The sequence below is a fragment of the Otolemur garnettii genome, unplaced genomic scaffold (assembly GCF_000181295.1).
Source record: "Otolemur garnettii isolate 467f Iridium unplaced genomic scaffold, OtoGar3 scaffold00015, whole genome shotgun sequence".
Taxonomy (NCBI): Eukaryota; Metazoa; Chordata; class Mammalia; order Primates; family Galagidae; genus Otolemur; species Otolemur garnettii.
This window is the reverse complement of record NW_003852410.1, coordinates 1,206,810-1,222,126: the sequence shown is the minus strand read 5'-3', so window position 1 is coordinate 1,222,126 and position 15,317 is coordinate 1,206,810. Positions and strand designations below refer to the sequence as shown.

General features: G+C 51.6%; 1 protein-coding gene across 1 annotated transcript; it reads left to right on the top strand.

Moving 5' to 3' along the window:
* Positions 1-1,668: 1,668 nt before the first annotated feature.
* IL17RE (interleukin 17 receptor E) lies at positions 1,669-14,506 on the top strand. Its single transcript, XM_012802516.2, has 14 exons — positions 1,669-1,886; positions 5,277-5,374; positions 5,635-5,794; positions 5,890-6,029; positions 7,519-7,587; positions 8,390-8,456; positions 9,351-9,526; positions 9,607-9,654; positions 9,735-9,780; positions 9,915-10,069; positions 12,298-12,366; positions 12,848-12,899; positions 12,980-13,078; positions 13,430-14,506. Exons 1-14 carry the CDS (start codon positions 1,757-1,759, stop codon positions 13,969-13,971), a joined length of 1,851 nt encoding a protein of 616 aa, XP_012657970.1. The 5' UTR covers positions 1,669-1,756; the 3' UTR covers positions 13,972-14,506.
* The last annotated feature ends 811 nt before the right edge of the window (positions 14,507-15,317 follow it).

The window sequence follows — 15,317 nt, the reverse complement described above, 5'->3', positions numbered from 1 at the left end:
ATAGCCAGGCATTGTGGCGGGCGCCTGTGGTCCCAGCTACTTGGGAGGCAGAGGCAGAAGACTCGCTTGAGCCCCGAAGCTGGAGGTTGCTGTGAGCTGAGATGCCACAGCACTCTACCCAGGGGGACAGCTTGAGGCTCCTGTCTCAAAAAAAAAAAAAAAAAGAAAAGAAAATAGAAGCGACCAAAAGAAGGCTGTGGCCAGGCTATTGAAAGGTGGTCTGGATAGAGTGGCCGAGGGACAATAACCATCTCACGATGCCTCGATTTGGTAGGTGTGCCCCAAACTTTCCTTCCACTGTGTGTGTCACCCAAGGCTGAAGCAGCTCAAATGCTCCATGAGGGGGAGGAAGCTGTGGGATGATGGGGAGGGTTCCCACAAAGATGAAGCCTTGTCAGCCATTCTCCAGCACCGGAAACCACAGGAAACCAGGTCAGTGCAGGGGGGCCTACTCCCTCTGCTCCAGGGCTCAGCTATGAGCTCTGGGGTTTCCTGAGCCTGCTGTACTGATTAGTGGGTTCTTTTTTTTTTTTTTTTTTTTTTTGAGACGGAGCCTCAAGCTATCCCCCTGGGTAGAGTGCCATGGCATCATGCTCACAGCAACCTCCAACTCCTGGGCTCAAGTGAGTCTCCTGCCTCAGCCTCCCAAGTAGCTGGGACCACAGGCGCCCGCCACAACGCCCGGCCATTTTTTTGGTTGCAGCTGTCATTGTTGTTTGGCGGGCCCGGGCTGGGGATTTGAACCCGCCACCTTAGGTGTATGTGGCTGGCGCCCTAGTTGCTTGAGCCACAGGCGCCGAGCCGATTAGTGGGTTCTTGAAGCCGGAGGTCTCTGCCTTTTGCCCCAAAGAGTTGGAACCAGATAATGGGTAGAAAGACGCGGGATACAGTCATGAGAGTCAACTAAGTGGGGAGCCAGGCTATGGAGCATATCAGGTTCATGTGCATCCTATAGTGCCTTCTAAAATTTTTTTCCAGGTGCCTGGTGGGGTGGCTCATGCCTGTAAACCCAGCACTCTGGGAGGCCAAGGTGGGTGAATTGCTTGAGCTCATGAGTTAGAGACCAGTCTGAGCCGGAGAGAGACCTCATCTCTAAGGCGTTGTGGCAGGCATCTGTAGTCCCCGCTACTCGGGAAGCTAAGGCAAGAGAATCACTTAAACTCAAGAGTTTGAAGTTGCCATGAGCTTTGACGCTACAGCACTCTACCAAGGGTGACAAGGTGAGACTCTGTCTCAGAAAATAAATAAATACATAAATAAATAAAAATTTTTTCCAACTCTAAATGATGCCTCAGTCACCTCTGTATCTGCAGCAGAGTAATGCCTAATGGCACTGTTAATTCTCTAAGTGATGGGGTGGAGCGCATGTCCATGGGAGATCCAAGTTTGAGTGTGTTGAGGGGCAGGTCAGATGTGCAGGGTGTTTCAGGAGTAGGAGGCGTCACTAAATAGTGCAGTCCCTTACTTGGTACTGCACCCTTTCCTGCGACTTCTCTGCCATCACAGGAACCCCTTGTCTTTCAGGTGGGGGTAGAAGGGTTCTCTGGGGGACAAGCCTCCCTCAGTCCCTCCACTTGGAAGGGAAGGAATGTGGCCTGGCTGGCTGGTTAGGATTGAGGAGGAGCTTCAGGGCAGGGCGGGGCTGAGGCAGGCAGAGGCAAAGGCTCTGGCTGGTACAGTGTTCCCTGCTACCGCACAGCAAGGCCCTGCCACCCACCTTCAGGCTGTGCAGCCATGTTCTGGGCATCCTGATCACATGGGAGCCCATGGGGCACCCCAGGTCCGCAGCCCTGCTCCTGGTGCTCGTCGGCCTCTCTGCCTCTGCTGGGACTGGCTGTTCCCACCTGCCTTGCTGGAGAACCCGCTGTCTGCTGGCCTTCCACATGGTAAGGTGCTGCCGCCAGGTAGGGACGTCTGCCTCCCTCACACAGGCATAGGACTCCCCAGTCCCCTGCCTGCCTCTGCAACCTCCCAGTCCCTGTGCTCTGGTGGCAGTCTCGGGGTGTCCTCTAATAATCTCAGAGAGGTAGCCAAGGTCCTGGTGTGCTGAGGGCCTGGGCTGAGTGGAGCTGGAAGAAAAGGGCCAGAGTGGATGAACTATGGACCTCAGAGTTAGGTGGTTTGAGGCAAAGAGCCCAGGTAGAATGCCCCTTATGGAGGTCTGCACTAATAATACCTCTCTCCTCTCTTTTCCCTACTGGGTCCTGTGCCTTCAGGATGACAGTTTCATTGGTGAGTCTCATTTTCTGCTCCACTTCTCTTCTCCACATCCCCATTTGTTCCAGAACCCCAGATTCTAACATTTGGGTCCCAACCTGGGAAGAAGCACAGTATCAATGAAAAAGTGTTAATACAAGTTTGGAATTAGGACAAGCCTGTATTTGCATCTCAGTTCTGCCACAGGCTCCTGTGCAGCCCGAGACAGGGTACTTAATCCCTCCAACGGACTCCACACTTCTGAGGAGCATAGCAGCATAGCAGAAATGATTGCACAATGGAGACAGTGTTGCTTCTGATGTCTAGGGAGACTAAATGAGAGACACGTGTAAATGTCTCCATAACACTGGTTCACTGGTCACTCAGTCCTATCAGTAATACAGCAATAATCCCTCATATTCTATTCCCTATTTTCCACACCTTACCTTCCTTGATTTTTACGACAGCCCCACTTTATAAATGAAGAATCTGGCACTCAAAGAGGTCCCGTAACTTGCCCAAGGTCACACTTCCAGGATGTAAGTGGCAGAGCTCAGCCTCAACTTCAACTTGTCTGAGACAGAAAGGACCTCTTTAGACCCTATTATTTGCTTTCCTTTCTGTTTTTCACAGGAGGTTCTGCCCATATTCCTTGGTGTACCCAGCGGGCGCTCCTCCCCTATGCTTGGCGTTCCTGCTCTTTGTGCCTGGGTCTGATGTCAGATCCCCCAGGTATGATAAATAGTCCTTTGGGCCATTCTCAGTGAAGATATGAATTAGGGACATTGGTGTGGGGGGGGCACCTAGGTTGAATCAAGTGGGGGTTGTCATATTAAACAGATATTTATCCTATTTTACCCTCAACAGGGACTTTAAAGCAACCTAAAATAGCACACCATGACTGATATTCATGAGTGCGATTGTATGACTTTATGAAGAAGCTAATCTTTTCAGCTGATATTCTTGGAATTAGAAGTTTTGATTCTAAGGAAATTGGGTATTTTGAGACAAAAAGTCTACCATTTTTCTTCCTTTGCCAGCAAAGTAATCAATTTCCCTTTTCTTCGTCTCAAACCACTTTTTCTGATTTTTCTGATCTGGTTTTGAGGACAAGTCCTGAGCTTTTGCTACCAGATTTTGGCATTCCCTGGGCGGGCTCATTCGTGACCCAGTGGAATGGCACCCTGCAACTGCTGGAAGAGGTGGGGAGCAGCCCCAGGTCAGAGCCGTGGGTCTTCACTGGAAGGAGAGGCTTCTTTTCAGCGCAAGAGAGTATAGGACAGTCCCAGCAGCTACTAGGGTATGTTTGAGCTCCAGGGAACTCTCTTCTCTGTCTCCCTGAAGTAGAGGCAGGTCCCCACAACCGGAACTGAGTTGAGGAGAAGAAAATGGGTTTGGAAAGGGCCCAGATGCCAGGCCTTTTTGTTGGGTAAGTTCCTGCAAGGGTGCACCCTGAGATTCTTGCTCCCACTCATTTTGGGAGGTTTTCAAACTTCCATTTGTTTGGGGCACCAGTTTGGGAGAGGGAGGAATGAAATTGAGTGGAATGTTGGGGACCTGGTTTTGATTGAGCTCATTTGTGGTTCCTAAGGAATGGCAGGGACTAGGCCGCTATTTGGGAAGGGTTTGCCTTCCAGCCCTTTTAGGCATTTGGGGCAGTTCTGCCACAGGCTCCTGTGCAGCCTGAGACAGGGTACTTAATCCCTCCAACGGACTCCACACTTCTGAGGAGCATAGCAGCATAGTAGAAATGATTGCACAATGGAGACAGTGTTGCTTCTGATGTCTAGGGAAATTAAATGAGAGACATGTGTAAATGTCTCCATAACACTGGTTCACTGGTCACTCAGTCCTATCAGTAATACAGCAATAATCCTTCATATTCGAGGTGCCATTTGGGGTGGCATTTATTCTCCATGAATTTCCATTTGTTTGATAGGTTTGGCATTTTGTGTTGAAAATTCTCTGTATTTTATGTGTTTGTTATTTGTGAGTTTTGTTACAACATAGACAAGTATTTTAGGAAAAATTTTGGCTGAACAGTCAACTTATAGCTGGGAACCTATGTCTAAGAATGGTTTTGTAGTAATCCAATATATGTGCTGGGATGTGAGGAGAAGTAGCTGCTGAATAAAATCTTGAATTATACTGTCAAAAAAAGTTTTGCTGGCTCGGTGCCTGTGACTCAAGTGGCAAGGCTCCAGCCACATACACCTAAGGTGGCGGGTTCGAATCTAGCCCAGGCCGGCCAAACAACAATGACGGCTGCAACCAAAAAATAGCCAGGCGTTGTGGCAGGTGCTTGTGGTCCCAGCTACTTGGGAAACTGACGCAGTAGACTCGCTTGAGCCCAGGAGTTGGAGGTTGCTGTGAGCTGTGATGCCACACCACGGCACTCTACCCAGGGGGACAGCTTGAGGCTTGGTCTCAAAAAAAAAAAAAAAAAGTTTTGCTTTCTATACACTTTTTGTTATTGCCTTCTTTTTTAAAAGTAGAATCTCTTTTGTTATTCAACTCTATATTTTCATTGCCTAGCTCAGTGTCTGCTGCATACTGAATGCCCACACACTGCTTAAGATTTGGCAGTTTTTAATTTTTCTAAATTTGTACTGGTAGAAATAATGTTATAGTGAACAACTTTATGTATGTACCTTTTTGTCTAATTAAGAAATTAATCCTTTTAAAATTTGCATCATGCTGGCTCGGCACCTGTGGCTCAAGTGGCTAAGGCACCAGCCACATACACCGAAGGTGGCAGGTTCGAACCTGGCCTGAGCCAGCTAAACAACTGCAACAAAAAAAATAGCCAGGCATTGTGGTGGGTGCCTGTAGTCCCAGCTACTTGAGAAGCTGAGGCAAGAGGATCTCTTAAGCCCAAGAGTTTGAGGTTGCTGTGAGCTGTGATGCCATGACACTCTACTCAGGGCAACAAAGTGAGACTTTGTCTCAATAAATAAATAAATAAATAAATAAATAAATAAATAAAATAAAATGACTTACTATCTAACATTGGGCCAAATCTCCAGGTAGGGGAGGGGCAGTGAAGGGCTAGATAGTAAGTGTGTCCCTCCCCTGTGCAGGCCTTCAGTGGAGCGGCTTCCACCTCCTGGTGAAGAAATCAAAAAAGTCTTCCAAGTTCAAGCTCTATAGGAGACACAAGATATCAGCATCTGCTCAGGTACTCTGCTGGCCAGTTCCAGCCCTACCCTATGCCCCATAGCTCTTTTCTTCCTGGCCTCTCATTTTGCTCTCCAGCCATGTGAGTGAGATGAAAGTGTGGAGATGAAGTAGACCATTCTCTCCATTACACAGTTAGGAAAACTGAGGGTGAAAGTGGTTGAGCAAATTGTTGGTGGTACCTCAGGTTCCAGAGGTGGAAACAGAAGCCACATTTCCTGACTCCTGCCCTCAGGCCAACCTTGTTCTCTGCTTCTACAGAGGAAGCTGCTGGGCAGCCATCGCCTGTCTGAGAAGGGCCATCACGTTTCCATCCCCTCCCCAGACATCTCCCACAAGGGGCTGCGCTCCAAAAGGACCCAACCTTCAGATCCAGAGGCAGTGGAAAGTCACCCCGGACTGAACTCACAAAGGCATCGAGGTGGGCGTAGGGTAGGACAGGAGATGGGTTCAGCTGCGTAGTGGTACTTGTGCTAAGGCCAAGAGACAAGGCCCCTGAGTCCCTCCTCTCTCCAGGGCCCGAGTTCTCCTTTGATTTGCTGCCTGAGGCACGGGCTATTCGGGTGACCATTCCTCCAGGCCCTGAGGTCAGCATGCGTCTTTGTCACCAGTGGGCACTGGAGTGCGAAGACCTGAGCAGTCCCTTTGATGCCCAGGTATGAACTGTCATTCCCTGTAAAAAGCCAGATCACTCAGTGCTAGAGCAAGAAGTCCATTCACTGTACAAATGGGGAGACTGAGGCCCAGGGAGAGAACTCGATTGTCCAAGGCCTCCTTATAAGCTGAAGTGGCCTGTATTAAGGCCTCTTTGGTTGTCTTTATATTTATTTTTATTTAAGTAATTTATTTATTTATTTATTTTGTTTTGTGTACATTAATGCAATCATGAGGTACAATGTGCTAGTTTTACACACAATCTGAAATGCTTTCATCAACTGGTCAGCATAGTCTTCACGGCATTTTCTTAGTTATTGTGTTAAGACATTTATATTCTACACCTAGTAAATTTCACATGTACCCTTGTAAGATGCACTGTAGGTGTGGTTCCACCAACTACTCTCCCTCTACCCATCCTCCCACCTCCCCTCTTATTTTATTTATTTACTTATTTATTTATTTATCGTTTTGAGACAGAGTCTCACTATGTCACTCTTGGTAGAGTTCCGTGGCGTCACAGCTCACAGCAACCTCCAATTCTTGGGCTTAAGCAATTCTCTTGCCTCAGCCTCCCAAGCAGCTGGGACTACAGGCTCGCGCCACTGTGCCCAGCTACTTTTTGTATTTTTAGTAGAGAGATGGGGTCTGCTCTTGCTCAGGCTGGTCTTGAACTCCTGAGTTCAAGTGATCCACCTGCCTAGGCCTCCCAGAGTGCTAGGATTATAGGTGGGAGCCACCACACCTGGCCAAGTCTTCTTTGGACAAGACAGAAAAGGCAGGGAGCCTCATCATGTGGGAAGAAAGGAAGGAAAAGGACAGGCAGACACCTGGATCCACCGTGAATGATGAGCAAAGAAATGAATATGGTATTTGCCCCCTGTGAGAGGACCCTCAATGGGATTCCAGGTGCATTAAAAAGCTTTTTCGGTTCCCCCAAGAGGTTGTTCCCTCTGAGAACATATCAGGGTGGTCTTATCTGTCTTGGTACCCTTCCAGCTCCTTCCCTTTGTCCCTCAAAGAATCAGATGTCCTCCTTTCTCCCAGCCCAGGCCCTAACCTCCCAATCTCAACCTCTACGTGTCACAGGTGCAACCATATACAGTTGGTACCATTTGCAGGAGTGGCTGCTGCTCCCCTGAGGCCCTCAGCTCTCTTCATTTATATAAGATGGTACCTCACAAGATCACTGTGATGCTAGCATTAAATTGAATGAGTTAATGCTTCTAGCACCCAGTACCCTGCCCTGCATAGAGTAGGAGCTCAATAAGTGAATATTCCTTTCCCTATTTCCTCTTCTTCTTTCCCTCTCCACCTGCAGACTACAGAGCAGAGACTCTGGGAAAGGAAATTTGTTGGTGGAAAAAATAAGTCCATGTAAAAAAGAAGAATGGGGTGTGTTGGCCAAGGTCCCAGCTCCCTCTTGCCCTTGTCCACGGTGCCAATGCTCTTTTTCAAGCATCTCTTGTCTCTCTCTGCTGCCATCAACAGAAAATCGTGTCTGGGGGCCACACTGCGGAACTGCCTTATGAGTTCCTTCTGCCCTGTCTGTGCATAGAGGTGAGCAGAGGAAAAGGTGTGGGTTGTCCTTGGCTCTGCTCCTAGGCCCCCCAGGTAGCACAGTTGGTCAAGCCTTTCTCCAGTAAAAGGAAGTCGGATTTTAAATGGACTGGGTGTTCCTGAGATGCTTAGGAAGCCTGGTGCCAGGAGGTGGAAGGTCCGAACTCAGCCCTATCAAAACCCAGCTTTCCCTGGCCCAGACTTGGCCTCAGGCCACAAAGCCAGAACAGACAGCAACCATCACTGTGTGTTCTGAGGAGTCAAAGCAGGGGTGTGGGCATGGCCATTGCAAGGTTCCAAATGCCCCCCAAAGTCTTGTCCCTTCTAGGCCCCTGTGGCAGTCTTCCTCCTTTACAAGCAGTCTTTACAAGACTGAGGCACCAAAAGGAGGATGCAGGCAGAGATCTGGAGCCATTAGCAACTGCCAGGGTGGACAAGAATTGGGCATCTAGACAGTCCAGAATGAGGAGCCAACCCAGGGAGCTGGACACCTTGGCAATGGCTGAGAGTGGAGGGCAGAGAAGGTCAACACTGAGGAATGTAGATCTCATGATTTCCCTCCTGCTGGAGGTAGGTCTCTCCAGAGAGAGGAGTCAGCCGCTCACTAGCTGATCTCTGTCCTGAACGCTGGAGCTCCTCCCCACCCTTGCCCACCCCCCACATTGCCCTCCCCAGTGCCAGCATAGGCAGCTTGCATCGCAGTAAGGAAAACCAGAATGAGTTTCAGGTCTGAGTGAGATAGGAAAAGCCAGTCCGCTGACCCCCCAGCCCTGCACCCACTCCCCTGTACCCCTCTCTTCAGGCTTCCTACCTGCAAGAAGACACCGTGAGGCATAAAATATGTCCCTTCCAGAGCTGGCCTGAAGCTTGTAAGTGCTCATATGCTCTCTCGTGCACACATACCTTTCCTCTGTCTCTGACTCTCTCCTCTGTCTCTGACTCTCTCCCCGCTCTCTGACACACATACACACTTCACACCTGTGTTGAAGGACACTCCCAGGAGGCATGCATGCACTTCCTGGAGTCAGTGGGGCCAGGGGGAGTGCTGCCTGTCTACCAATCAGCCTGCCAGTAAATCAGAGAGGGCTGAGTACTGTAGCACTGTGAGAGTTCAGAAATACGGGGTCCAGGGGTGGTGTCCTAGGAGGATGTGCCAGAAGACCTGAGGCCATATCTCAGCTCTGCTAATTATTGTTCTCAGAGCTTCCCTCCCTCACCTGTAAAATAATGCCTGTCCTATCTTTTAAGCTGTTTGTGAGGCTTGAATTAAATATGACATAGGAAAGTGGTCAATGACGTCTAAAGTGCTATATACCCAGAAGAGACAGGAAACTCAGTCGCAACAAGTGAAGGGTACAAAGTGGCCTTCAGTAGGCACAGGGCAGGGTTATAACTAAGGGCGAGGCTGGAGGGCATGAATGCAGGAAAGGGAGAAGCCTGGGAAAGCTGCAGTGAGCAGGGAGTCTCTGTAATGGGCAGGACTTAAAAAGGAGAGAGGGGAGAAGTCATACCTACTTCCGAAAGGAGCTTCTGGGAGAGCAAAGAAGCTGACCAGAATGGAGGCCTGGGAAGAAGAGGAGATAGCTGGATAGAATGGTAATCAAAGGGGATGGAGAAGGGATGCTCATTTATTACCTATTCTGGCCAGGAACCACGCTCGGCACTTTCACAAATGTCATCTCCAACTGCCATGGGGGTGTGGGCAGCAAGGTGACCCTGAGGCAGGGCTAAGGCCTCACTCACTGACCCTGACACTTGTCCAGATGGCTCCGACTTCTGGAAGTCAGTGCATTTTACTGACTACAGCCAGCACAATCAGATGGTCATGGCCTTGACACTCCGATGTCCACTGAAGCTGGAGGCCTCCCTTTGCCAGAAACAGGACTGGCACACCCCCTGTGAAGACCTCCCCAATGCCACAGCTCAAGAGTCAGAGGGGGTGAGGACAGCACCCCCTGGACTGGGATGGGCTGGTCTGGGGCCCAGAGTTTTTCTCCCTAACTTTCCTCTCTCCCTAAGTGGTACATTTTGGAGAAGGTGGACTTGCACCCCCAGCTCTGCTTCAAGGTACAATGGGTGAGAAGGGGATGGTGAGGGGAGTGGGTGTTGCCTGGAGCTTGCTGACTTGCTACCCCTGTATTTCCCAGTTCTCTTTTGGAAACAGCAGCCACGTTGAATGCCCCCAGCAGACTGGTGAGCCAATAAGTGATCTAGGCTGAGATTCCCTGCCCCCATTTTACCCTTAGGTAACTGTGACCAACTCTAGCCCAGCCCTGAGTTTCTGGTCAACTGCAGCCCAGCTCCTATCACATGACCCCCATATACAGGGTCTCTCATGTCCTGGAAAGTGAGTATGGATACCCAGGCCCAGCAGCTGATCCTTCACTTCTCCTCGAGGATACATGCCACCTTCAGTGCTGCCTGGAGCCACCCAGGCTTGGGGCAGGACACCTTGGTGCCCCCTGTGTACAGCGTCAGCCAGGTATGGCCTAGCAAGGGCTTTACCCCCACTATGTCCTTTTGCTCAGACACAGCCTTTTCACCTCATTGAGACAGACCCTGGGCAGGTGTAGGCAAATAAATCCCTGATTTCTATTAACTGGTTAGTTTATTTATTTGATCAGCCTTGGTTCAGCTAGCTCCTCTGTCAGCTAGTGGGATCTCAGGGGAGCAGCTTCTAATCCTTTCAGTTTCTGAATTTATAGGAACAGAGGCAAGGGAGTGGCCCTCCCACACCCAGCTGTTCCCTAGCCTACCCTAACTGCTGCCACATTTTATATCAAAGCCTTTGCTTGATCTCAGCTTTCCTCTGCCAATACTCCTCTGCCTCCATAGGCACCCATGCTGTTCTGTCTCAGGAGGCAGAGCCCCTCAAAACTGAATTTGCCTTTGCACAATACTGTAAACTACTAACAGATTTGACTCTGTTATATGGACTAGGAACAGTACGAATAGCAGACTCTTTTCATTATATCTGATGTAAAAACCACAATTAAAAACACCCACAATATCACAGCACCAAGCTAAGCATGACTAGCTCTTTCCAGTTCTTTTTTAAGTGCTCATTTGCTGCTAACTTGTTTTGCATTCTGTGAGGAGTCCCAAGCAGACAGGCTATAGCAAACATTTAAGATTTAAGACCAAGTCATGCTTAAGATTTTTTTTTTTAAGAGATAGAGTCTCACTTTATCGCCCTCAGTAGAGTGCTGTGGTGTCATTGTTCACAGCAACCTCCAACTCCTGGGCTTGAGGCGATTCTCTTGCCTCAGCCTCTTGAGTAGCTGGGATTACAGGTGCCCACCACAATGCCTGGCTATTTTTTTTTGTTGCAGTTTGGCTAGGGCCAGGTTTGAACCCTCCACTCTTGGTATATGGGGCCAGTGCCCTACCCACTGAGCCACAGTCACTGCCCCATGCTTAAGGTTTTAAGACAAAGTCTTGGGATACCCTAAACTTGAGACCTAAATCCATTGACTTATTTCTTTCTGTGAGCTGAGAAAAGACTGCCTTCATGGACAACCGTGATTTGAGAGCCACTATATCACAAGCTGGAGGAAGAACGGGTTCTCAGGCAGGTGCCAGTTTGGGGGTAGGAGGTGAAAGATGTCCTTGACAGATGGAGACTGTGGTTAATTTCCTAACCAGCATTCAGAATACAGGGTGGACCCACATCCTGCCTGCAAACAGATGGCAATTAATTCTGTCCAATTCAGCATTCATTGATTAAGTGCCTACTCCATACCACCTATATTAGGCCCTGGAAGATACATGAAAACTATATAACACAGTCTCTGCCCTTTTTTTTTTTTGTCAGACAGAGCCTCAAGCTGTTCCCCTGGGTAGAGTGCCATGGCATTACAGCTCACAGCAACTCCTGGGCTCAAGCGAGTCTCTTGCCTCCGCCTCCCAAGTAGCTGGGACCACAGGCGCCCGCCACAACGCCCGGCTATTTTTTGGTTGCAGCCGTCATTGTTGTTTGGCGGGTCCGGGCCGGGGATTCGAACCCGCCACCTTAGGTGTACATGACTGGCGCCTTAGCCGGTTGAGCTATAGGAGCCGAGCCAACAGTCTCTGCCCTTAAGGACTTCAGTCTAACAGCTGCTACTAATAGATAAATATATATTGCAGTTTATCATAAAGAATGTTCACATGCACGTTCCCATTGATGCCCTCAATGACTCAGTAAATAGTTTATGATCCCCCCATACACAAATGAAGAAACTGAGGCGGGGGGGGGCGGCCGGCAGGCAACCTATTTCTCTGCAAAGACCACACAGCTAGGGGCTACAAAAGCAATAGTTAAGCCTGAACCTAGGTCTCCTGACTCCACTCCTTACCCTCTTTCCAGTGGACAAGATACCTCTTTAGTTGTGTAGCAGAGTGAAGAGAGGCAGCAGATTATTAGCCTCCCTGGTTTGTGAGCTGCTGGAGGCCAGAGACAGGGTCTGTGCCCGCTTTCTTTCATCAGGGCTGGGCACAGAGTAGGCACCTAGAGTCTCTTTGCTGACAAGTATCTGCTGACAGCAGGAGTTGAGATCTGGGAAAGATCCGTGGGGGCTGGAATGGCTGGGGAAGTGTTCCTGTCAGAGGTAGCACTGGGCCATAAGCCTGGGCAGGATGGAGCATGAGGAAAAACAGCAAAAACTCAGAGACTGGACAGAGCCAGATTTGTCTCCATGGGGAGAATCACTGTGCTCTTTATTCCTGCAGACCCAGGGCTCAAGCCCAGTGACACTAGACCTCATCATTCCCTTCCTGAGGCCAGGGGGCTGTGTTCTGGTAAGGAATCCTACCCTTACTTTGCATATAGACCCCTGGGATCTACTCCACTGGTGACTCATGTGAAAAATCCCATGATGTAAAAATGTTTGGTTTGGCCAGCTCAATGTTTGACCTTGGAATTAGACTGTGTACATATATAAAGCTGGATTTCTGTCTTCTCTTGAAAAATCAGAAATCCAGTGCTCTGTTTCTGCATTCTGGCACTGTGGCAATGGCCTGGGGCTCAGTGGTGTCTGGGTGTTTTAATCAAGGCCTGTGCTCCCTAGAGCCTCACAGCAGCCCTGGCCAACTTTATGAGTTTACTTGTTGAATTTGGCACTTGTCACACTTGAGTTTGTCACTCTTGACCTGTTCTGTGCCAGGGTGAGTGCTGGAGCACACAGCCTCCAGTTCTCATCCCACCCTATGCCTTATTCAACTCCTCCTGCAAGAAGGGGATGTCCTTGCTCACAGGGCTGGGGGGCTCTGTGTCCTTCAGGTATGGAGGTCAGATGTCCAGTTTGCCTGGAAGCAGCGCCTGTGTCCTGATGGTGAGTTCTTGTTGGGGAGAGGTGGCCAGAGAAAGGCTAGATACTGAGGAGCTGGGCTTGGCCTTATCTGTTTGACTCAGTCTCTCACAGACACCTGGGGCTCTTGATCCTGGCACTACTGGCCCTCACCACCCTACTGGCTGTTTTTCTGGTTCTCACCCTCTGGCGCCCGCTGTCAGGTAAGTTCACCTGAGGGTAACCCAGGGATTCAGACTAGGTCCTTGGCTAGTTGCCCCTTCACCCTTCACTGCCACTGCACCCAATCTCCGCCACCCAAAAGGGGAGCCTCAGGCACCTCCGTGCAAGTTGTCACGGAACAAAGACTCTGGGCAAGAGTGGCGGGCGAGGAAATCCAGCCTGCTGTGCCCTTACCAAGCCTGGTGCCCGGGCCCTTGCTCCGGAATTAGCCCACTACACCCCATGGGCTACAGGGCAAATAAGGGGAGGCACCTCTAGGCTACGGTGTAGGAGAGGTGAGGGCTGGGCTGTCCCTAGACCCCCACTCCATTCATCTGTTGCTCCCGCTCCAGGCCCGAGCCAAGCGCGGCCGGTGCTGCTTCTGCACGCTGCGGACTCCGAGGCGCAGAGGCGACTGGTGGGAGCTCTGGCCGAGCTGCTGCGGGCCGCGCTGGGCGGCGGACGCGACGTGATCGTGGACCTTTGGGAGGGGAGGCGCGTGGCGCGCCTAGGCCCGCTGCCGTGGCTCTGGGCGGCGCGGGCGCGCGTGACACGGGAGCAGGGCACGGTGCTGCTGCTGTGGAGCGGCGCCGGCCCCAACCCGGCCCGCGGCCCCGACGCCCGTGCCCTGCTCCGCGCCACCCCGCGCCCGCTGCTGCTCCTGGCTTACTTCAGCCGTCTCTGCGCCAAGGGCGACATCCCCCCGCCTCTGCGCGCCCTGCCGCGCTACCGTCTGCTGCGCGACCTGCCGCGCCTGCTGCGGGCGCTGGACGCTCAACCTTCCCCCGAAGCCACCAGCTGGGGTCGCCTCGGGCCGAGCCAGTGCATGCAGGGCCGCCTGGAGCTGTGCCGCCGGCTCGAACGCGAGGCCGCCGGACTTGCTCACGAAGGCTAATCAGAACTCCCCGCCGTCCCGGACGTCTACCGCCTCGGCGCGCGAGGGCACTGGCTGGATCCCCGGAATAAGCCCCGACCCTGGAGCCCTGCGGGTCCCTCCTGAGAACTAGTGGCTCATTCCCGCCGCGCGGCCGGAGAGTCACAGCCCCTCCCCCACGAGTATCCGGCCTCCTTCTCACACTTACCCTGCCTGTAGGAGTCCCTAGGGAGTCACTCTTTACTGAGAGCATCTCCGATTCCTGTGATGAGTAAGGGTGACCTTCCCACTTCCTCTCTCCAAAACTCCAGCCAGGGAGCAGTCTGCGTTTTCTCAAGTCCTGGCCGTTAAGATGGGGGAGGGGTGGAGGAGGCAGGAGCTACGTTAGCTCTGGATGAAGGTCCCTCCAGGGAGTTTGGGAGAAAAGCCCCTCGGGGGCCAGGCAGCTCCCTTTCCCATACCGCGGTCCTACCCAGAGAGGAAGGAAGGGAGACCCAGGAAAGAGGCCTTGGTTTTGGGTGGTTAGGACAAAAGGGAGGGGCACAGGAGACTAAGATCCAGAAAGATGAATAAAGGCAAACACGGTAGATAAACTAAGGAATGCAATGTGTTTCTCTGGTGTGGCTGGGATCACCAGGACGCTGCCTGGGGGTTGTCAGGCGACAGTGGGCCCGGACCCTCCTGGTCCACACCCGCATAGCAGCCCTCCCATTCTCACCAGCAGCGCCTCCCAGAGGCAAAGGAGGAGTGGGCAGTCTCTTTGGTCCTTGCTGTGATTCTTCCAGGAGGAGAGGGAAAAACAGAAGCTTAGATAGGTGGCGTGTGCACCATCACACAACCAGCCGGCGGCAGGAGCAGAAATGGGACCTCTGTCTGCCTGGCTCTGGGTCCTGGATCTCTTCTCCCCAAACCACTCTTGACCCTATGTCAGACAGTGGTGAAAAGTCCACTTTCTTGTGCCCTTTGGCCCTGCCTTTCTCCTGTCCCACAAAGGATCACTAAGGCCCACGCAAGTGTGTGAGGGGACTTGGGGCACTCAGTAGGAGGGAGCCCAGGGGGCCCAGGATTCCAGGGCCTAGGTCTAAGGGTCACATCAGAAGCAGGAACACCAGACCGCCCAGGCCCTGGGTGCACTAAGTCAGAGTTTTCCTTCTCAGGGACTCCTAGGGCAAGAGCTGCCTTACCCATGGTGCCTCCCTGAAGGGCCCTTCCCATTCAGGTGTCAGCAGAGGAGGAGGAGAACCAAAGAAGGAGGAGGCAAGGCCACCATCCTAGGCCAAGGCTACTGGCTCCCAGGCCTGGTGTTGGTGGGAGGGAGGGAACAGGGGCGGGAACAGCTGCTGCCTGCTGGGAGCCAAAACGAAAGC

Excerpts from the sequence above, each read along its gene's own strand:
- IL17RE (XM_012802516.2), top strand. The coding sequence starts at position 1,757 with ATGGGAGCCCATGGGGCACCCCAGGTCCGCAGCCCTGCTCCTGGTGCT. Across the intron at positions 9,655-9,734 it reads ACCCCCAGCTCTGCTTCAAG|TTCTCTTTTGGAAACAGCAG; the intron begins GTACAATGGGTG and ends TGTATTTCCCAG. Across the intron at positions 12,900-12,979 it reads GCAGCGCCTGTGTCCTGATG|TCTCTCACAGACACCTGGGG; the intron begins GTGAGTTCTTGT and ends TGTTTGACTCAG.